The following is a 24,492-nucleotide window of genomic DNA, read 5'->3' on the forward strand; positions in this document are numbered from 1 at the left end:
TTAATAATCCAAAATGAATCTCGCAAATATAAAAATCTAGATGAGTTTCAAAACTACCGTGTGGCCCCTTCATGTCGTCCATCTCAGCTCGGAGACCCCTGTTCTCCACCTCCAGCTCAACGATGCGCCGACTCAGCAGGTTGGCCTCCTCCTCCACCAGCTTCAGGTGGACTCTGATCTCCGCCTCTCGCGTGTGGGGGGAGTCAGCCACCTGGTGGGGGTGGGGGGGGGAATAAAAAGGACATTAGGAGAGGGGAACCATGTTCTTAATCAAGTCTCATCTGTTCATTCACACACAATAATTCAGCTGTTGACCTTTAAGACTGTTCACATGAATTGAGGGGCTTTTAAGGGTTTCTACTATGATTAGGAAAGACAAACTGTCTTCTAAATATCATTATCAATAGTAATAACATTTTCAGTCCTGGATATTCATATATATATATATATATATATATATATATATATATATATATATATATATATGTGTGTGTTTGTTGTTTCCATTAGTCACTGAAACGGCTCAAAAGTGAGTTGGATTTAATGAGCTTTGTGGGGAGTGTTGGCTGTTTCTAAAACAATACAAACGCAGCTCTGTAGAATTTTCCCAGGCGTTTTTGGCATTTGGGTTTATAGGGGAACAAAGGGGGGAGGTACTTTAAAATATACTATAATAGCTCTCAGGCAAACATCAAGATATACAGATTTAAACAGTATAACGATGGAAAGTCAGGGTTTATATTTTCCTTAAGGTGTTGTCAGAAAACACTTCTGTGGGCTGTATCACTATCATGTAAATATGAAATCCTCCTCCACCGTGTGGTGATTTTTGATTCTCACTGCCTCATGGCCTTGTTCACTAACCACTACACTGTCTGACGAAGTGCAACGCGAGAGACGTTTGTGCTCCTGTGTCAATCAGCGTCTGTTCCCTCCTCCTGCACTCACCTCCTCCACGGTGAGCGAGGCGTTGACGTCCCCGTACAGCGACCTGAACTTGGCCAGCTCCTCCTTCATGGCCTCGCAGTCCTTCACCAGTTTGGTCAGCTTTTTGCACATCAGGGCTGACTCCTCTTTGGCAAAGTGGAGCTGGCATTTCAGGTCCGAGCTGTCCTCCTGCGGAGACGGGACGGAGAGAGGAGGAGAGCCACCATTGAAGCAACAACTGCTGTGTCACAGAGAGGCGGGCGTGCACACATCACGCAATGGACATGTCTCTGTTTTAAGGTTATTGCTTTAATAAACAAGACAAACGTGTGTAGGTTCCAGTGAACTGCATTACTTGAGGAATGAATCGTTGTTTTTTTTAAAACTTTTTTTTGGTCAGAAGATGATATAGACAGTTAACTCATGAACCGGAAAGAAAACAACGGATTTAAAGTCATTTGGTGCCGATCCATCTTGAACTGTTTGAGTTAAGAGAAAAATGCTTTTTATATCAGAGAAAAATGCTTTTTATATCAGTATTATATATACACTAATATATATATATATATATATATATATATATATATTAGTGTATATATATATATATATATATATATATTAGTGTATATATATATATATATATCAGTATTATATATATATATATAGTATTATATATATATATATATATAATACTGATATAAAAAGCATTTTGATTTATACAATATATATATATATTTATACGATATATATATATATATACATCGTATAAATATATATATATATATATTTATATATATATATATATTGTATAAATCAATTCAGTTGTGTCAAGTGAAAGAAAATGAAAGAAAAGTATGATTTCACAATATTCCATGTATCACACACACACACACACACACACACAGTAAAAGCTGCAGACAGATGGATAAACATAAACCATATTTTTAGTAACCACGGTGATGTTTGGGCATCATCTCTCTACCGTTATAATAAGCACCAAACTGTCCGTCTGTCATTTGCACACGAGCCACAATCCGGTACAGTCCTGCAACTCAAATGGGACGACTTCGTGTTCATTCTATTTATAGTTCGCCTTGAACTTGGAGAGTAATGACATGGCGCTATTTGACTAGCTTGCGGCTTTCAGCTACCAAATGCTGAGGTCAGCGTCGTGCTGTGTTTGTTCGTCGTGAGGCTTTTATGAAGAAGAAACAAAGAAACACAAAGGAAACCAGGAAGGCCAGAACACACTCGTTAGTGGTTTGCCTCGGAGAACGTCACGCCGCCTACGAAATGAATGTTTACCGTATCCATCTTGAGTTTGCCGACATTACACCAAAAAAAAACCTTGACCATATCAAAATTGAGTTTTATTGCGTATGTGTTATTTACTTCATCGCCCCCAACTCACATTTAGTTTTCAGCAACAAAAAAAAGCACTGTGATGAGCCCACGGCACCAAAGAGCAGACACGCAACGTCAGTGACCAGCTGCTGAACACAGTGGAGCGTTTAGCATTTAAAGAGCCAGATACTTCCCTCAGGAGAGTGCGTGTTGGACTTACGTTCATCAGGTGGCATGACATCAGCTAATTGCTATTGCGGCTCTGTGTCTGCTGGATGTGTCGCCAGCTTGTACCAACGTTAGCCAAACCGACCACAGACGGGCCCGTGTTTCTGTGGGCTGAGTCATCTTTAAACAATCCTCTTTACGCCTGAGTCGCGTGACGCTCTCAACACAAACGCACTGGATATTGATGCGTGTATGTCTACTAACTTCCGGCTGACCCCAGGTGACCCTTTGAAGCAGCTCTGTGGCTGTATTTGTTTTACGGCCCGTGGAGCCTTTCCAACCGCATTACGCGAGGCGAGCGCCAGCCAGTCGACCATTTATGGTACGAGGCTCGGAGAGGAAGCCCGGCTCGCGTTGGATGTCAGTGAGAGAATTAAGTTCACCGCAAACACCTTCTGTGGTGATATATTAGTCCTGTGGGTTTTTAAATCTGTATCTCTGTGTACTCTGTTGCGCTGTTGAACCTGATCTTGCACACTTCCAGCTCCCAGGGTGCCTTTTTCTTTCACAGAGCAAAGAACGCTCTTTCAGCTGTGTTAAACAAATGAAGAAGGGAGGGAGACCTCGGAAAGTGAGGTGTAAGACATTTTTTTTCTATTAATGGAAGAGAAGTGAGGCAGAATGAAGAGGAGGGAGAGATGTAAAGTGTGGTGTCGAGACCTGATCTTCAATCCAACAAAAACTGGGTATGCAAGGACTACAGTAAGAACAAAGACCTGCAGGACAAGATGGAGGGAAGGAAAAGAGAGAAAGACATGATGAGGAGAGGAGGGGGAATCGAGGAAATGCTGATGTATCTGCTTCAAACTGCACACGGCTTGTTTGGACAGATAAGAGTGTGATCCCCAGAGGAAATGGGTCACAGACAACGGAGAGACAGCCCAGTTATGATCTGGGAACACACTTAGAGGATCAAACGCCATAGATTTCCAACATGGCAGTCGTGGTCGGTGGCCCCGCACAACCTTAACACGTCTATTCTGAACACAAGTGGTGTTTGAAGCAGAAGCTAAAAGAATGACACCGCTGTTTAAGGGAGGATTGGCACTAAAGGTGATAATTAACAGTGCGAGTCCTATAATTAGAGTTCCAGTCTCTAGAGGCAGCAGGTTTGCTGTAGTACCTGCTCTATGGAAATGACTGCTGGACCACAATGACAAGAATGGGATATTTATTTTTACGGTTTTGTGATTCTGCTTATTGATTCAATTCAGTTTATATCAAATCCTGATTCCGGTGGTTTGAGTATAACGAGAGTAATTTTCAATTCAATTCAGTTTATTTTGTATAGCCCAATATCACAAATTACAAATTTGCCTCAGAGGGCTTTACAATCTGTCCCAGGACCTCACATCGGATCAGGAAAACATGGAAAAAAGGGAAGAAACAACAGAGGAGGATCCCTCTCCCCGGATGGACAGATGCAATAGATGTCATGTGTACAGAATGAACAGTTACAGAGTTACATAAACACATTACATGAATATGACAATGTATGAATGGAGTAAGGGGCTGTATTTCTGGGTAGCCAGCAGATATCCCACAACCTCCTTTTCTGTGCACTGCTTATTGTTTACAGTCGGATTAGCAACTTGAGATGAAAGACGACGTGCGCCTCCGGATTGATTCGGAGGCGGTTCACAAGCCACTTCTAAAACAATAACAAGCCACATCGTACCCGGTGGGCCCTGAGATCTCATTCTGGACAATGTGCTCTTCCTCTTTGGATCTCCACAAGGTTCATCACTACTGACTACAAAAGGCAACCAGAACGCTTACAATACCCAAAACAATCTTCTCCCGTCGCCTACGGGATTCTACATCTGAAAACTCACGTTTGTAGAGATCAGCTTGCCATAAAGAGTTATGTGACATTTTTGCGATTTAGTTTTTGGCTACAAGATAAATAGAAATCTTTAAATTGTTTTTAAATGAACGCAACATGACTGAAAGGCGGGATTCAAGAAGCGCGTTTCCAAATGTCTCTGATGCTCAGTGTGGAACAAGTGCAGCTCTGTTCGATTCGCTCAGAGCTGAGACTTCCTGTCACCTGCAGCACATGCAATTACATTTCTGCAGAGACGACGGCGGCCGCCAGCGATGCTGACACCATGAAATATTGTCGGCATCGATGCAATGCTGACGCCATGAAAATATGATGAGATTTAATTATTTATTTTGTTGATGTATTTAGGACAACTGCTCTCCTGCATGACAGGAAATTGACAAACGTCCCAAGCAGGACTGTTGTTGTGTAATCATGGAGTGTGTGTGACGAATCCTGTTTATTTGATAGAATAATAACAAGGACACACTACTAAATGATACGTGTGGATAAACTGGTTTACCTGCCTCATAGAGCAAATGAATGCAAAAAGAATCTAAACGAGCTTTGGGCAGCAGGAACAACAACAGGATGAAAACAGTCAGTGGGTGTAATGGCCGTCACACAGAAAAAGCTTGCTTTTGTAATATTTGTATGTTTTCTCCAGTTCTGCAGATGTTTCAAAGATACACGCTCAGCTACTTGCTATTCGTGATTATGTTATAGAGTGTGTGTGTGAGTGTGTGTGTGTGTGTGTGCGTGTGTGTGTTAGATACATGTCACTCTCCAGGTTTAAGTGTCTTAAAAGTTTAGCTGCTGAAACAACACTTTGTGTCTCTTATTGATTTGTTGGACCATCTGGAGGAACATAGGTGTGTGTGTGTGTGAGTGTGTGTGTGTGCCTGGGTTACCTGTGGACAGAGCTTCTTGTCAGGTTTGTTGTTGGGTCGTGCTCCTCTTTTCCTCTGGGAGTTCTGCAACATAGACACATACAGAGGTCCTTAGTAAGTGACATTTTCGATAGCGTGAAGAATGAATGTGTTCAGTCTGAAACAACACAGAGGGATCACCTGCAGGGGATCGGAGAGATGGGATTTAAACATGTGTGGTCACAACATACACTCAGTTCCAACTCTCCCCCCCCCGTTGACCAAGATGCCCTGCGGTTGAACCTAAAGTTTGACATATATCTTATGACACAGTTCCTCTCCCTCTCCTGCTGAGCCCCAGAATGTCACTGCCACAGTGATGTTGATCATCTCCAAAGAGATTTGGATCACCAACGATGAAAAGAGTGTGGAATTACAGCCGTGAGGTGGAGGTAGAAGTGAAGGAACAAGAGAAATAAAGAGAAGGAGAAGGCGACATAAATGGAAAATGTCTGAATGGCATGAACCAAAAACTGAGTTGCGTTTTCTAAAAACTCTCACACACACACACACACACACACACACACACACACACACACACACACACACACACACACCACACACACACTCATCTACTCATCCAAATATCTGCCCAGAGCATTAAACTCTCATAAATCATCATGCTTCCTTCTCTTAAGACCCAGGACCAATCACCCAATCACAAACACACACACACGCACACATGCACACACACACACACACACACACACACACGCACACGCACATACACAACACACATGCACACACACACACACACACACACACACACACACACACACACACACAAACACACACACACACACAGCAGTGCGAGAAGCCAAGCTCATCTGGCTCAATCCGTTTCCATGGAAACAGGCTCTCTGCAACCAAGCACTGACAACAAAAGAAAGGACTGGAGGGCAGAAAAAGGTGAGAAAGGAGGACAATAAAATAAGAAATAATACCACTGTTGTTGTTCTTTCATTCATTTCAATTTTCCCCAACATTTTAATTAAATGTATTTTAATGTTGGAAATGAATTGTTGGAATACTGAAACGAGTCTTCTCGTGTCCAGGTGGAGTTGCAGCATCAGCATGAGGGGGATTTGCTTGTCTGACGTTTATTTCCACAAGTCTGTCCGTCTCGTCCTCCCTCACCTCTCCTCTTTCTATCCCTCATCACTCTTTGGGTTATTTCCATACTTTGTCCTTTTAATCTCCTGCTGTCCTTCCCTCCCTCCCTTTCATGGGAAAAGACAGAATTTAATTAAGTCCTCCTTGTGAGAAATGCACATTAACACAACTGCCATCCCAGTCCATTTTTAAAACAGGTGTTTCCCATAACACTATATGTTCCATTCAAGTGGGCCAGTAAGTCACGGCAGTGTGACAGGGAGCCAGCAATAATAACCCCAGACAGTCAGCTGTGTGAGACTGTGACATCACAGTGCATAGCCAATGAGGCACCTGAGGAGCAAAACAACAACAACAACAACGAAAACTGATCCCCATCAGCCTGAAATGTGTCAAAATCGCCTTCAATCGTACTGGTTGCATCAGCAGGCAAACAGTTGCAGGAGTTTAAAGTAGAAGGCACACACACACACACACACACACACAACACACACACAGCTACACGCCTACACACACACACACACACACACACAGACACAGCTACACACCTACACACACACACACACACACAAACACACACACAAACACACACAACACACACAAACACACACACACACACACACACACACACACAGACACACACACACACAGACACAGCTACACACCTACACACACACACACACACACAAACACACACACACACACACACACACACAGACACACCTACACACCTACACACAAACACACACACACACACACACACACAAATACACACACACAGACACACCTACACACCTACACACACACACACAGACACACATACACACAAACACACACACACACACACACACACAAACAGACACACCTACACACCTACACACACACACACAGACACACCTACACACACACACACACACACCGCGACCAGAGCCTGGTTCTCATGTTTCCGAGCCCACAGGTGAGATGAGATAAGCGGTGGACTTCCATGTTATCTGATGTTTAACAGCTTCTGGCTGTGTTCTTATTCTCTAGCGGAGGCAAAACGGGTTTTGCCAGGTAACGTTTCACCATATTTCACAGCAGTCGTCACATTGTTGATTCTATGAAAGGGAGATGCTGACGCTAGGGGGGGTGGATCAACAACAACAAATAGATGACAAAGGCAGATGTATATCAGTAGATGAATTTCCCTCCTTTGCCTGGTGGATGGAGGGACACCGCTTTGGATGGACAGACAGATAATGACAGCGATGGCAGAGTGAGAGAAAAAAAGGGGTGGGAGTGAAAGAGAGGGATGTTGTCATTCCTCCATCATGGATGAGGAGGCAGAGCAGTGTGAACTCTCTCTTCCTTTCCAATCCAATCGGATCTGCAGCTCAACCGGCCGTGACACAGAGGGGGATAGCGGGGCAGGGCGGGATCAAACACATTGAGAGATCTGGGAGGGAAGTCTGGATGATGGAGACGGGAGAAGGAAAGAAACAGGATGAACTAATGTTGAACCTGTGGATGTGGAAATGATGTGAGCTCCGAGAGGTTCTGAGACCGCGAACACGGAGCAGATGAGGACGAAAGACACAAAGGCAGCGTGGAAACGGAATAAAGACAGAACGGTAAACAGCACATGTTCTCAGGAAAAATGACTAGATGCAAAAGAATGTTTAGCTGTAACACACACACACACACACACACACACACACACAGACACACACACACACACACACACACACACACACACACACACACACACACAGGCATGGGACGTGTATTATTCTCGTTTTCACTGCCTTGGAAGCCCTGGAGAGGTGCTGTATAAATACACTTTACTCACTGATTATTATTTTAGCCGGCTTTTCTGCTCCATAAAGACTAGTTTGCGCATGTCAACAGATAGTTACTGCTCTGATGTCTCCGTAGGCGAGTTGAGCATGGAGCTGAGACGGGATAGCTTAGCTTAGCATAAAGACAGGAGGCAGAGGGAAACAGCGCTCTCTCTCCATAGTTCAAACATACACCGACCAACCCCTTCATAATTTGCTTTGCATCTTATTCTTTTAATCTGTATAAAAAACTTAAATAGTAAAATGGCTTTTTTTTCTTCCTGAAACTCTCTTTTTCTTCCAAAGCATATATTTATAAGAGTAACCTCCCATATTGTCTGGTTGCTTTTAGGGGGTGTAGCACTGTGTTTCGTAACTGGAAACATACCACGGTGGTATTTTCTACGTGTCATTATAAAACCATTTCCTGGTCTCAGAGCTTCTGCTAGTGACCCCAGCATGCATTTCCAGTGGTTGTTTACGGCGAGGCGTTGTTGTCTTGGTCATGGACCACGTCATGAGCCGCAGGTTTACAGCACAATGAGAGACCGATATCTTTCTGAGCAAAAACAGCATCTTAAGTTAGCGGTTATTTCATATTCCCGCAGCTCGGCTGCAGGGACACAAAAGAACTCAACGCACGCAAAGGTAGTATTTGATAAAAAAAGAAAAGAAAAAAGAAGAAGCAGAAATGAGATCTGATTGCCGGAGAACGGAGAGAAAGGGTGTGTGTTTGTGTGCGTGCAGATGTAAAGAGAGTGCATTGTTAGTGGAAGAGGAAAGTGATTTATTTGAAGTGCGGAAAGAGGGGCCAGTCACACCCATGTCTCTCACACACACACACACACACACACACACACACACACACACACACACTGGAACAAAGGGTCTAGACAACGCAGCACACAATTAGTTGCATAACCAGGTTGTGTGTGTGTGTGTGTGTGTGTGTGTGTGTGTCTGATAACGAAGGATGGAAGTGATATTAAAAAAATACATCCAAGAATGTTAATGTAACAATACAACACCGATGCTCATAACAAATTCCACATTTCAACATCCTACTTATTCTTAGTCACGCTTGATTACAGCTGCTCGTGTCAACCCCCCCCCCCCCCCCCCCCCCCCCCCCCCCCCCCCCCCCCCCCCCCCCCCCCCCCCCCCCCCCCCCCCCCCCCCCCCCCCCCCCCCCCCCCCCCCCCCCCCCCCCCCCCCCCCCCCCCCCCCCCCCCCCCCCCCCCCCCCACACCAACACACACACACACACACACACATACACACACACACACCACACCCGAAGCAGCTCAGAGCACAACGGAGCCGAGCAGAAAGAGCAACACCAGCATTTCCCCAGAACCCCGGACTGCTCGGCTCATTACGACACGCTCAGCAGTGTCTCACACACTTTCACACACTTTGACACACAGAAAGCCTCTTTGTCTGCTGAGATGTTGACGATGAGCAGGAATTGAGGATGAGAAGTGACACGGATTGGACTCTTTGGCTTCCGGTTGTTCGTTACGCACGCCGGCGGTTTGTTTGCTTTTGGTTTATTTACTACAAATCAAGCTTTACATCCGCTTAGACAATAGTTGCTGCTTTGTTTTGGATATTTTAGATTTTTCTTTGCCGTTTCCGTTCATTTCAATTGAACAATGTCGGTTAGCAAGTGTGTCAAATTCATCAAGTCTGCAGGAACTTTTGCTCCATCATCATTATGAGTAATATTAATTGTAATACTGATGGACGATGATGGATTGCACGAAAGCAAGTTACTGATTTGTATACGAGAAGTACAGAATCTGTAACACCACAGCTGCCTGAAACAGAGGAACATTGTTTTTTTGAAAATATAAGACCGTGTGAAAATGATCCACAAACATTTGACGTACATTATTTTTTCCACGTCTCCTGGTGAGGTAGCGTTTGTTTACTTGGTTGTTCACTAAGACTGACCAACAGCACCGCACGGGATCAGACTGAATGAGGCAAATGTGTTTTTGGACTCGCATTGTTTCACCCTGTCAGGCGATTTTCACACACACAGAAAAACCATAAAACAAGAGGGAGAATAAAAAAAGGAAAAATAATGAAAAAAAAGGAAAATGCACAAGCTTTCCAAAACCACCACACACCAGAAAGACTGATGAACTCCAGGAGTCCAAATGGAGGCCAACAAAAGCTGTCCATTATAGTGAAGAATACGACTTAAACTGTCCTTTCTCTGCACGATCTCACACCTATTCCTGTTTCAGACTTAGTTGACTATAAAACAAAGGCCTCTTTCTCTCCTTTACACCTCTCTGCAGTAATGTGTCCACACATGAAACATTTCTTTTATTTAACAGCTCTAGAAATAGTGCTTTTATTGAAATCGCAATATGGCCTGTACTCCCAGGAGGCGCAATATTTGTTGAGGTCGGGATGAGTGTAGAAGTACTTAAACTAAATATTCACATCACATTCTACAGACTTAAGAAAACATCTGATCGCGACCAAAATCCTTTCCAAATCATTTGAATATATATTTCAATGAGAATGAGAATAACGATGTAAAAATGATCATTCCCCCTAATATCGGGAATCATATCGCAACTGCAAAATCAGGGAAAAAATAATTGCAACTAAGAGATTTTATTTTCAAAATCGTTCAGACCGACCTCCGAATGCGCGTTGAGCGAGTATTTGGACGAAGAAGAAACAAGCGACTTCATCGAGACACGTAGAGGAGTAGATGTGCTGAAGGAAAAATAACTCATCTCACGGTTTCTCTCCGGCGAGGGGAGGTCATGACCCCGGCAGACTGAGACCGGCAGAAGGATACAAATGGAGTGTGTTGTTTCCTCCTCTGTGTTTTCCAGCCCAGGCCTTTGAGAAAAGACGACTCTCGAGGAAAAGCCCTGGAAATTAGTGCTTTGAGGCATTTTCTTCTCAGTTTTGATTTCTAATGATGATACAATAACGCTAAATGTTACTTAACAGGACCAGATTAATCGAGCAAATGATGAATATATTGTTGAATCGCCACATTCATCAGAGAACTGTATTGACCACAAAATTATATATATATAACTATATAATTATATATATGTATAACCCTTCAACTGAAGAAAAAAAAAAAAAAAATTATATACAATTCCAAATTAATTTGATTGATGCGACAAAAAACAAACAATTCCAAATAAAAAGGCTGCATGGAAGACAACTAACTACCTCTTCACCACAACTCAGTGCACACACCTTTTCATCAGCCCTCCTGAGAGGGCTTTTCCTGCCAAACACTGGTGTTAATCAATCTGCCGCAGGCCGAATGAAAATGCTACGCCGCCTGATGTAAATGATCCGACCCAGCTGTGAATCAGCCTCCCCCATTTCATCATTATGCTGGTAGATCACCTGAAGCTGCACCGATGCGCTCCGAGCCGACAGACTCCCGCAGCTACTACTCAGCTGTACGAGCTCAGTATCGGCCTTCTTCTTCTTCACTTGTATGTCATTTAAAATACGATTGTTTCAAAGCACAGCGCTGCTTGATGTTTGAAGCCCCGTAAAGCCGGGCGCGTCTTCCCACCCGTGTTTGTTGTCGAGCTTTAAGTCGGGCCGATGCACGCCGCCATGATGCAGTGAGAGAGAGAGTGAGGACGGCCAATCAGCATCGCATCGGCATTGCATTAGAGAGACTGATGGGGGACGGGGGCATGATGCTCTCCATCAGCAGACACACGCGTGGACGTGCGCCAGCAGCTCGCCCCGCTTTCACTTTGCCCCCCCCCCCCCCCCCCCCCCCCCCCCCCCCCCCCCCCCCCCCCCTCCCCTTCCCCCCCCCCCCAGACAAAAACGATCTCCTCCTCCTCCTCTGTTTACTTTGGCTCGTCGCACACAAACACACTCGGAAATGTGCAAACAAAGCATCAAGGAAGGGAAGGATGAAAAAAAAAAAAGATGCGAGGAGGAAGAGAGGAGGAGGAGGAAAGGAGGGAGGGGGGGATGAAGGGCAGTTCTTTGTTACCAGAACCGCTGCTCACTTTTAGCTGCTTCCATTACAGAGGAGCGTGTGTGTGTGTGTGTGTGTGTGTGTGTGTGTGTGTGTGTGTGTCTCCAGACACTGCTTATTAAGGCAGTGTGTTAGTAGGTGACCTTGCGCAAATGAACACCACTTCAAGTACAACCTGAATGCTTTATATTGATCTGAATTATTCATGTGTGTTTGGTCTATGTGTGATTAGCTGTGTATTTGTGTTGTTTTTGCAAGGTGTATGAAGTCCATTTTTTCACACACACACATAATTCTATATATATATATATGCATACACAGAGCTGCGTGTGCAAGAACATAGCGAGAGTGTGTGTGTGTGTGTGTGAGAGTGTGTGTGTGTGTGTGAGAGTGTATGTGCGTGTGTGTGGCAGAAGTCAAGCTTCAACCTAAAATGCCCCTCTCGCCTCATCCCCCATCCCTCCTCAGGGTCCTATTGCCCCTAAACAAACCTTCATTAACGGGCTAATTGTCTCATACCAACCAGCTCATTTCTGTTTGTTTTGCAGGATTCTACAATGAAAAATTGTTTTCATTACCAACTGATGTATCAATTAGTTTGTTCTCTCAACTGATTTATTGTATTCCCACCGCAGGCCACAGCCAGACATGTCTCCATCTGTCTGCACAGCAAATGTTAGAGAAAAACTGAACACCTTGAAGATGGAACCCACGCATTTACAATAATTAATTTAGTATCCATTTAGTAGACCTGACTGATTTTTCCAGCACGACAGCACGGCACATGTCAGATTCAGCTGAGAAACGAACTGAGCTCAGAGCAAAAATGTATGGAAGATAAAACTTTTCCATTTAGGAGTCAGGAGTTGTCCTGGAGTTCCAAGGACATACATTTTTTCAGTGTCAGAGCAGAAAACACCTGAATATGCAGCCCGAATCCAACCAAAACAAACTCTCTGATGGCTCTGAAGGGCGGGATCAGTATTATTATTATTACTGAACAGAGATAGACACATCAGTGTCGAATAGGGAAATGGACTCAACGTCTGGAGAATTAAATATTTGATTGTCTGACCTGATCTGAGGATGCCGCATACATTTACATCCCCCCCCCCCCCCCCCCCCCCCCCTCTGCCTCACAACAAAACGCCCGACAACCACAGACTATGATACGTTGCCGTGGCGACGGCTTTTGCAGCCTGTCGCCACTGCACTCTGTTGGCAGCACATTAATGAAAAGACAGAAAGAGAAGGAAGAGGAGAGGAAGGAACAACAAATTGCAGGGAGGGGAGGATGAATGAGGAGAGGGTCCGAGGTTTGCAGGAGAGAAAGTGAGAGAAAAGATGAAACGAGAAGAGAGAGAGGAGGAGGAGGAGTAGGGGGGGAGGGGAAGGAGGGGGAGGGGGAGGGGGGTTGACGGAGTAAATCAAAAACAAAGAAAGCCCGGACCCTGAAAACGCTCCTGCCGTGAGGAAGCCATACTTCCTCAAAACAAAGCACACATCATGGCTAATGATTACAGCTCTCTCCTCCTGTCCTCCTCTTTATTTGCTCTCATTTAGGAGGTTTGTTAATGAGACCAGATAATGAAATCATTTGCACGCCGCCTGCATGTAGAATCAGGTAAACCCAATTTACAGGAATATGAAATATCGTGCCATGGGGATAATAACGGAGACATAATGATGCCGGACTGTAAACGGCAGCGCTCCGTAAGTAGAGGCTGCAACTAAACACGTCTTTGCGTCCCCAGAAAATTAACAGATTCAGTAATAACAACATGTCTCACTCAACCGTAGTTCTGCAACAGATGTAATAATAACACAAAACGGGGAACATCTTATTGCTAGGCTCGTGAAATAGTTTCCTGCCACATAAAAAACAACAAAAAAACAAAAACACAATATCCCTCTGTGTGTTCTTGTAAGTATGTTGTGAGCCTTTCATATACACATGATGTATTGTTTAATATCTCTGCAAAGTGTGTAAACGTGGACAAAGCTTTTCTCCCCAACAGAGGAAAGACGGCGAGGATGATTTCTCGGTTTGTGAGGCTCAAAATGTTTGAGCCTTTTCCAGAAAAGAAGAAACGAATTATGGAAATTCTTGACACAAAAGACGATTTTACCATTTAAAAAAAAGACTGCAAAAATGAATTGACTGAACTAAAGTCACAAGCCATTTGAAGGGCTTATCAAAGTGGATATGTTCATAAAAATACTATATTATAAGTGTAATTACATTGTGCGATGGCGTTGATATAGGTTGTGACAAATGTATTTGTTGCTAGGGGGTGTTTAGTATGGTTGCTAGGGGGTTTGAGTTGTATGTATGGTGTCGCTCAGTGGATGCTGGGGAGTTGAGAGGGACTTCCTTGGGGGGTCTTAAAAGTTGTTGGTGTGGCGTTACTAGGTAGTTGTTACAGTGTTCTGTGTCTCTATAAGTAAGAGGCGGTTGCCATGGTTATTCTAGGTTGCCACTATGGGAAAGGTGATTCATGCGTCCGTGGGTCGGATAATGTTTTACCGTGACAGAAAATAAAAGGCAGAAATCCTCAGTGTGCGTGTGCGTGTGCGTGTGCGTGTGTGTGTGCGTGTGTGTGTGCGTGTGAGTGTGTGTGTGCGTATGCTCAGAATCCCTCTCCCCCTTTCCACCACCCACTAAACCCATTGACCTAATGGATTCTCACTAAGCCGTGACTACGCCGTCCTGGAGCTGAATCTCAACGTCACCTTCTAGCGAGTCCACGGAACCACGGCCGGTGATTTACAACCTCACCATCGATCTCAACGAAAGGCTAATGGGACAGGCGACCCTTCTGGCTTCCAACAGCCGAGATCTGTCACCTGTTGTCTGCTGCTCACGAAGGATTAAAGCTGCACTCATTGAGCTTGGCGTGTGCCTCGGGTGTTTGCCTTGCATCCACTTTTAATTCCTTCCTCCTGCAGAGAAACAGTAACCAGCGTTCAATATTTACAAGAGTAAGACTGATAACCGTCAACGTTTCACAGTGACCAATGGTGAAGGAAATTAGTATTATGTCTCATTTAAGATGACGTGCAGTTATATTACAATATGAGGTACGTGTTCCTGATCCTGCCGCTGGTCTGGTCATGTTGTAATTGAAGGTGCTTCCCCCGTCTTCAGATCATTTCTGTGTGTTTAAAGCTGCTGCGAATAGCATTTCGTTTTGCTCACCATGATGTGTTTACTTGCCATCTCGCCCGGTTAAGCAAAGGGTTACAAAGCGTCATCTTCCCCACCCTCACTTCTTTTCTCACTTACAGGCAACCGTTAGCGCGGTGTCACAGAGAGAAACCATATGTGAACGACGAGGACACGCGACGCAAGCTTCTCCACCTACACAGAGAGTCTCCATCTGGTGTGTGCGTGTGTGTGCGTGCGTGTGTGTGTGTGCGTGTGTGTGTGTGTGTGTGTGACAGCAGGGTGCCGCGGCGACGCCACAACACAGCACCCTGTTACATCCTATTAATAGAGGGCATCGTGCAGCTACACCTCGCTGTTCAGTTTGTTTTAGACAGGAAGTGGCTCCTAATGAGGCGAAGCCTGAAAGGAACCCTTGAGTTGGTATTTGCCAAGATGACAGTCAGAGCTGAACCGACAGAGAAGGAAGTCAAGTTGAGATTTATTTGTTTGGAATAAATTCAAATTGGAAGAAAAAAAAATATATATATATATATATATATATATGTATACATAACTCTATTTCTGTAGAATGAATGGGTTACTTATGTTTACGTAGGCTTTACAGATAAAAGGTAGAGATGACACAACCTTTTACTCCACAAACAAAGCTGCTCTGCCAAAGCCTGCACTTAGAAGCTCATCCACACACACACACACACACACACACGTCCATATAAGCGACTTACAATCATGGTACATTAATACACTGTAGAACAGCTACAGGGAACAATTCAGGGTTAAGTCGCTCAAGGACACATCGACTAGGGCGGGGATCGAACCACCAACCCCCTGATTGAAAAACAGACCTACTAACCCACTAACCACTGACCACTGACCACTGATCCACAGTCACCCCTGACCATATGACCCCCATATGGCCTGTGGGCTTCTCGATAAACTTGGTTTGCACCCTTAACTAGTTTGGATGTCTTGTTATGTGTGGTTTGACACACACACACACACACACACACACACACACACACACACACACACACACACACACACACACACACACACACACACACGTGTCAGTAGTGATGGTTGTAGCATCTCAGAGTGAACCGCATGTGTGTGAGAGGGTGTGAAGTGGAGCGTGTATGACAGGTTGACTGGGTTGTCGAGTATTTTGCAACGTGAACTGCATCAATTAATAATATTATTTTTTTTTTGCTGGAAGTAATACGCTACAATAACAACAATAATTTATTCATCATATTAGTGAACAGGTGAAGTGTCAAGTAAAATGTTAAACATGCCGCACAGACTGTAAAGCCTTCTGAGGCAAATTTGTAATTTTGGGCTTGATAAAAACGGTTTTATTGAATTAAATACAGAATGTATGTGTGAGAAAAATACATGAAAAACAAAAGATAATGATGATATTCTATAAAGGTTACTTAAACTATTGTGTGTTTCATAAGGGCCTTTGAGCTCTTTGTGCCTTGAATCACAGCAGCCTGTTTGAGCTCACTGACGGCAGAACGAAGCGCGGCTCTGACGGACAGGTCGGAGCTCCGGTGACCTTTAGGTGCGACACACACACACACACACACACACACACACACACACACACACACACACACACACACACACACACAGTGGATATGTGTAAATGTCTTTGAGACATTAGGGTGACACTGATGAGATTATTGTCTTACTGGCGACATTTTATTTTTAGGTGTGTGAGCACTTAAGCTGCATTCATTGTTAATTGCCACTTGGAGGCAGCAAACAGAGCTTTAATTGACTAATTGATTATCTTGTTGGGGGGAGGCAGGGGGGTGGCAGTTATTCAACAAGAGGGTTGATACTAATTATAAAGTTAGAGCTAGCAGTTAACTGCCTTAGCTCAAAGACTGGAAACTAGCCTGGCCGTATCTAAATGTATACAAACAGTTTACAACTTTAAAGCTCATTATTTTCTGGAAGAAGAAATATCCTTTTATTCACAATAAATAATGACATTTTGAAGTCAAAACAGTGATCCTGCCACACTTCCCATTCTAAGCCATTAGAGCTCAATTATTCACGTTAAGAAAATGAATGAACATCTGGTGAACTGAGGAGGATCCATCACTGTGAAGGAGGTCTGTCTGTTTTCAAACTTTCGTCAGGTTGATTTCCAAAGTGTGGTTAATAATCATGCCATAAAGGTTCAGTCTCTCGGGTATAAATCTTTTCACGGATCAGGTAGAGGCCGTGAGAGGATAATGGAGAAAAAACAATATGTTTTTTCTTCCTTTCGGTGATTCAGTGACATTGGAAACCTTTAACACCTTTCACTACCACAGTTGTTAGAAAACTAACGAGTGGGAAAAACAATAGTTGTGCTCCAGTGTGACGCTGTCATTCCAGCCGAGACGCACCCTCCCCAAAGTGTCAGAGCTCTGCCATGTTTGTAGGCAGACACTAAACACAACATTCCTCCTCCATCCGTTTCTAATCCTTCCATCGGAGTCATCGGCCCCTCTGACAGGAAATCAAACAGGATATGACACGCTGATTGGACCCTCTACCTCGCTCTCTGGGGGGAAGGAGACGTGACCTCGTCTTGTCCCCAATGATAAGTCGTCGTGTGGGAAAATGAACCCCTGCTCGTCTTGGTCCTTACTCTAAACATGGACAGAACTTTGTAATGGGAATTCATTCATTCCTTCCTTCCTTCCTTCCTTCCTCCCTTCCTTCTCCCATTATGTTTGAGATATATATATCCAGAGTGCGTTTCTTACCATTGCATACATTTACTACTGTTGGTGCCGCAATCCAAATCTCTCTTAATCACAACAAATGGCTTCTTGCAAAACGTCTTTACTCCTTTCTTTCCGCAGACAGTGAATTAGTGACGATGTTTGATAACCACGCCACCACCAGGGTTGTTAAGTGAGGTAAACTAATGCTCTCCACACGGCACCGCGGTCCTGATTATTGTGACCTCACGCAGGCACAAAACACAGACACACAAACAAACACAGGCCTGGATGTGTTCTCCATGTTAGCGCTGGGTAATGGGTTTTTAACAGGCCGGCTCATCGACCCGCTGCCCGGCTGAAGTTATTACGAGGGAGCGGGACCGATCACAGATAAACTACTCTAATGAACGAGAGATCATTGTGCGACGCAGTTGTGTTCGTGTTGTGTGGCTGGAACTGTGCGCACGACACATTTCTGCAACAAAGTTTAGAACAGCACAGATCACAAGGCGTTAATGTTTCTCATTATTACGACGTGTTGCTAACAATAATAGCGTATTGTTTCTCTATAACGTTTAATGTGTCCAAATGTGTCTGATTAAATATTGAACAAAAGAAAAAGAAATCAAACTTGGGGCTGCAAACAGAGCTTTTCACTGACTGGATTATCATGTTCAAGTTGTTGATGGTACCGTGTCGGCAAACAGTTACCCGGTCAAACATCAAGCAGCCACGGAGGAAATAGATCTCGGACGCATCTGGAAACAGGCTTGAGTAGCAAGGAAGAACAGGAAGTAAACCAAAATAAGGAGCTGAAAGACACGACAATGCTTCAACTGAGTTGGGTTCTGTAAACGTCTTTCACTTTAAACACACCATCGCCATTGGATACGTTGTTACTATAACAAAGTATTGGTTAAATAATCAATTGAAAATCGAAGCTCGCCGGCTACATCCGGAGCATGTGGGCACCCTTGTTCCAGATCTGTAAATCGGCAGAATAGTGATGGGGGGAGGGGGGGGGGGGAGGGGGGTAAAAAGCATGAACACAATAAAAGCCTTCATAATGTAGTGAAACAAAATGGCAGTTCAACCAGTGACACGAGTGCAATGATTTATCATGTGAAAGAACTGTTTTCACTTAGGATACAATTCTATTTAAGGAAAGGAGCTGATAGAGAAAATAGTTTTTCACTGCCTTTAGATACAAAGAAACACACAGACGCGCACACGCACACGCTCACGCACACACACACACACACACACACACACACACACACACACACACACACACACACACACACACACACACACACACACACACACACACACGCACAATTCAATCTTGCAGCAGTGAGAGTCTTAACACCAGAACCCGTCACTTGCTATAGTTAGAGGGTTAGTGTGTCTCTCTCTGTCTCGTTTACAATAAATTACTTGGGTGAAGCGTTTAGCAGAGATTCAGGCCTGGGGAAGGACACACACACACACACACACACACACACACACACACACACACACACACGCACACACCATTTCATTCTGCTCCAAAGCTCCGATAAGATCTGTGCTACTGGGACCAACTACGAGGTAGCCATTAATTTCTGACCTGCAGTTTGACAGAATAACACAAACTTCACTGAGCTGGGAAGGGAATCCTGGTAGGGAGAGCTCCGAATACCCGAAGATATCTCGGGGAAGGAAATCACCACCAATGTCATAAATCCCGACTCCGGTGGGCTCGTCTGCACTTAACAGCCAGTTTAACATGCAGCCAACTATCACTCTGACATCCGTTTCTGTTCAATAAACCCCAAATGGATTGTACAAATATGTATTTGAAAGGTGAATTTTGGAGAAGTCAACGACAGTCAGTTTCCTTCCTGCTCTTATGATTCTTGGCCCACATCATGACATCATTTACTTCCAATGCAGCACAGAGCACCTCTTCAGTCTGCCGGCAGGAGGTGGCTGTCAGAATGACATAACACTAAAGGACTTCAGTACCCAGAAGCCCAGTATTTAGGATCAGACTTTAGTCTCGGGATCACTCCATCGAGAGTTTTCCTGAAGAAGGGGTCAGAAAAACAACTCGCTAACGCTGCGTTCAGGACAACTCGGATGTCGTTATTTTTTCCTCTAAGCGTGGACTCTCTGGCGCCGAGTTCCCTCAAAGGTTAATAACTCGGCTTCCTACTCGTCTGACGCCGCAAGTTTACAGGTCAAAGTTCACTAAACCAAGTACATGCAAAACTACCATACATCCATACACATCAGGCTAAGCTACGGGAGCAATCTGGTGTCTTGCCCAAGGACACATCGACAAGGACTAGCGGGGGATCAAACCGCCGATCCTCTGATGGAAGACGACCCTGCTCACCACTGTGCCCCCATCCCCCGCGAGTGAATCCATTGAAATTGAAATGATTGAAATGACCTTTAATGCTAAAGTGTGAATAGTTTAAAGCCTTTCCTTTTTTTCTTTTAGCACACCCTTTCTGTCATCCATTTATTCGTACTACCATTAAAAATATGTCAACGTTTTGTTATAAGAATCGTATTCAACTGTGACACACATTTGTCTCCGCTACGTGGTGCAGCTTAACACGCCCCCCCCCACCCCCCCTCGTAGAAACAGTGGTTATCTTAGTGAGGAACCTCCAACAGCGGGTTGTTTAATAGTAATTCTGATCACATGTGGGTGAAGTCTGGACTCGCACTGCGACCGTGGGCGATGTTTGTGCTAATTATGAGGAAAAAAAGCATATTCAAGGAAACACACAGAGCCTATGCTGGAAGTAAGACATCAGCATACTCATAATCAGTCTGAGGGAGAAAAAAGTGGGTGATTCATCAATTATCTGACTACATGTAGTCCGTCTCCACATGGTGACCACAGCTGCCGCTGCAGAGGGTCCTCAAGTCCAATAAGAACCTTTTAGTCAGCTCAGCAGACTCAGAACATGTCCGGTGGGGATGTTGATTGTTGAACCTGGCGACGGCGCAACACGGTGTGAAAGCAGCCGAATGCAGGCGTCCGTGAAGCGTGCCGTAATTAATCAGGACTTCAGCAAAGCGGACCTTGACAACAGGACACGTTCACAACAATTTCACATCCCGGCAGACAGTGGGAACTGTATGAAACGTGATTTCCAGTAAGTAAAAGGAAGCCAATAAGCGTACGTAGTCCAAAGATCTCTGTGTGATGTTTTATACTTGATGCCAAAAAAAAAAATGAAAATTGGGTCGTCGGTTAAAAAAAGATTGGATTTTATTGTACGAAACTGCACGTTAACATTTTTTTTTAGCGCGCAGGAAAACAAACCACCAGCCGTTAACATGTATTCCTTCCTCTGAACCGAAACCTTCAATTATGAATGATTCCAATCTCTTCACCTGTTATTAGAACCTCTCAGTCTCACTTTCTCTCTTCTTTTTTTTTTGATCGGGCCAAATCCAACTCGAGAGTCACATGAATTTTGTTCAACTTGACCCGCTGCTGCGTTTAATGAGCCTGAACGCAATGACATTACAGAATCTCCCTTCCTCCACATTTGTTCCCACAGGGAACCCTTGAAGGGACTTCTGTCTTCAGGCACAATCAGTCCCACCACCACCACCACATAATGATCCCCGTATTTCTATCTGCTCCAACAGCCGTCCAGCCACTGTGTGATTACATTAGAGCTCCTCTTCTCTCGGTCGAGCTCCAGATACCCAGCGCTCCATTCGGCCCCATTTAACCAGCCGCTGATTGTGCCTGCACTGGATGACGGGTTCAGGCTTATGAAAAACAAATACAAAAATCATTACAATGAGTAGAATACTGAGAAGGTAATAAAAAAAAGTTTATCAAGGAGTTTTTATTTTCTTCGAAAGCACCATTGTGCCTATCATGTATGATTTTGTGGTAGAAAGTAATGTCAATGCAACATTAATTCTCTCAATATCTGCATAACTCGATTCTTCCTGACCTTTCGACCATATCACATGGTCTGCATTAGTGGAAGGAGTTCGCTCAGTTGGAAATGGATCTCTTTCATGTTTTGAAGCCCGCGTGGACAAGATGTCCTAAATCATAACTGCTACTGGGAAAACTATCTGCGGGATGAAGACTGTGTGATTCGTTTAACAACTGGAAAATGTACTTTAAGTTTGGATTTTTTGTCTTTAAAAAACTACTATTTCCAAGGTCAAGAAGGAACCATCCTGTTAAAGTATTGACCTTCATTAAGAATCTTATTGTCTGCATCAACAACAAGTCATTTATTAAAGCCTGATGTGAATTGTTGTACAAGCTACGTAATCATTTACTAAACATTCTCATTTAATACTGGTAAACCTGCCTCAATAAACACTAATTTAAGGCTGTAAATAATAACAAACCTCCATTTTCTTCCTGTGGAGTGCAATGTAATACAGCACTGAGATAAAAACACTTAAGATGAAACAGAAGAGAGACTCTATTTGATGCCTCGTCTATGCCTTGATGGAATATTAAAGCCAACTATATGATTCTTTAATCTGTTTGGAGAGAAATGACTATAAGCTATTAGAGAATTGATAACAAGCACTTTCCAGCAGTATCTATAAAAAACCCAATTCAATTAAAAAGACAGAGCATAGACTGAAGCCCTAATAGCATAGGAGCAATATATTTGGAGGCAGTGCAACTTTATATTTGTGTACCATTAATCAGACAATATAATGAATTTGCACATACAATCAATATTACAGTAAAATCCGGCAAAAGTGAGGTAAGATGTTGAAATGTGTTTAACTTTATTATCATTTCTCCAAAATGATTAAGAACCTGTACAACAGTTAATATTTCATTTTAAATCGTTTCCACCACAGTCAGTCTGAAGCCAAAAAAAGAGGTTTTAGATGGTGATAAATATCACTTTATTGAGTCAGTATTGATCCGAGATCTGCTCCCATTTAACCTCGCGCACTGAGTGCTGCCTCGTGCACGGCGTTGGAACAAAGCAGACAAAAATTTTCGTGCCGGCTCTTCGTCCTGACCTGAACAAAAAAGACTGTTACAGCCATTCAGCATCTTTTATGTAACTTGGTCATCGGCGGAATCAAAATGACCATAACCGGTTCATCCCAGTTACATAACTCACTGGTTAGCAAACGGAGACGCAGACACAGATGGGACTGATAGACGTTAAGCAGACACACAGTAGATAAAGGAATATAAGAGGTTATGGTTCAACCATTTATGTCTCTGTAATTATGAACGGACCACTTAACACAGTACTACTGTCTAAGTTACCGGCATACGTCTGTATCTGGTGGAGCAAGAGACGATGACTTATTATCATTGTAATAGTATACACTCAACCAAAGAGAAACTAAAGGAGTCAAAGTTCCAAAATTAGCATGAATTGTTCACATGCTATATGGCACAGCAAAATATGTTTCAAAATATCTTTGGAAATAGTTTTCAAATCAATACAGGCAGCAACTACGGGCCATTCTGGACAGTATCTAAGCTGCTATGTTGGATTTACGTATCTATTTGTGTCAAAATAGAGCCTTCATAAAAAGGAGATCATTGGTTTGTTTTTTTTCTGCTATAAAAATGGATCTAAAAGTAAGCGTGACTTCCATGACACTGTGACCCATTCAAACATATCATTTGTCTAAATCAGACTTTGAGGTTGGCTTCGAATGTTCTCCTCTGGGGATGACGTTCACGTGGGTTGGACCGAGACCCGAGGTTGCATGTGCAATTAGAAGTTCTGCACCGGTCGTAAAAAAAAACAAAGACGCAGAGGGGTGAATAATGTGAGATGTTCCCCTTGTTCATTGGAGACTCGCTGCAGATTCTCACATCCAACAACTCATCCAAGGAAACCCGCTCAGATGGTGAAATGCTACTACCTGAAACACACTGTTTCCCACCGACACATACTGGTCCTGATGTTTGGAGGGTAAGAGATGGGAGGAAGAGGATTGGAAAAAGAAGAGGTGGCAAACATGAATGGGAAGAAGAAATGAAAAGAGTGAAAAGGGGAAGCTATGCAACACCGGCTCACGACTATGAAACGGGTGACAGGGAAATACTGAGAGCAGACATGTCAGGGAGGTCCTCTCCATCGGCGTGTAGCTCCTCCCCTTTTACAACGGGCCCGGGGCAACAGCTTAAGAGCGCCTTTATCGAGAAGTCGATGCCGCCGCGAACATCAAAGAATGAAGTGCATTAGTAATAATAGAGCATCAAACTATTACTCCATCCCCGTTGCATTACAGGCCAACGTACTTCTCCACGGTTCATCGTCTGCAGTGAATGAGCCACCGTCACGTGGATGTGAATGTGGATGTTCTGCTTCGTAAATTGGGTTTTAAAATCAGAGCAACATTGAAGTTCCGTCTCAGTGAACGTCCTCATGCGCTCCAGGTCGA

The 24,492-nt window shown here is 43.8% G+C and overlaps 1 protein-coding gene across 2 annotated transcripts in view; it reads right to left on the bottom strand.

Annotated features, from left to right (window-relative positions):
• The window catches only part of LOC117733185 (protein SOGA1-like), a 75,057-nt gene that overhangs the window by 19,074 nt on the left and 31,491 nt on the right, over positions 1-24,492 (bottom strand). For both annotated transcript variants that reach the window (XM_034536614.1, XM_034536611.1), the window contains exons 5-7: positions 5,236-5,298; positions 949-1,116; positions 58-211 (exon numbers count right to left, since the gene is read on the bottom strand). In XM_034536614.1, the coding sequence (XP_034392505.1) occupies positions 58-211; positions 949-1,116; positions 5,236-5,298 (385 nt within the window). The remainder of the gene's footprint in view (positions 1-57; positions 212-948; positions 1,117-5,235; positions 5,299-24,492) is intronic.

Source organism: Cyclopterus lumpus, chromosome 7, assembly GCF_009769545.1.
Source record: "Cyclopterus lumpus isolate fCycLum1 chromosome 7, fCycLum1.pri, whole genome shotgun sequence".
NCBI lineage: Eukaryota > Metazoa > Chordata > Actinopteri > Perciformes > Cyclopteridae > Cyclopterus > Cyclopterus lumpus.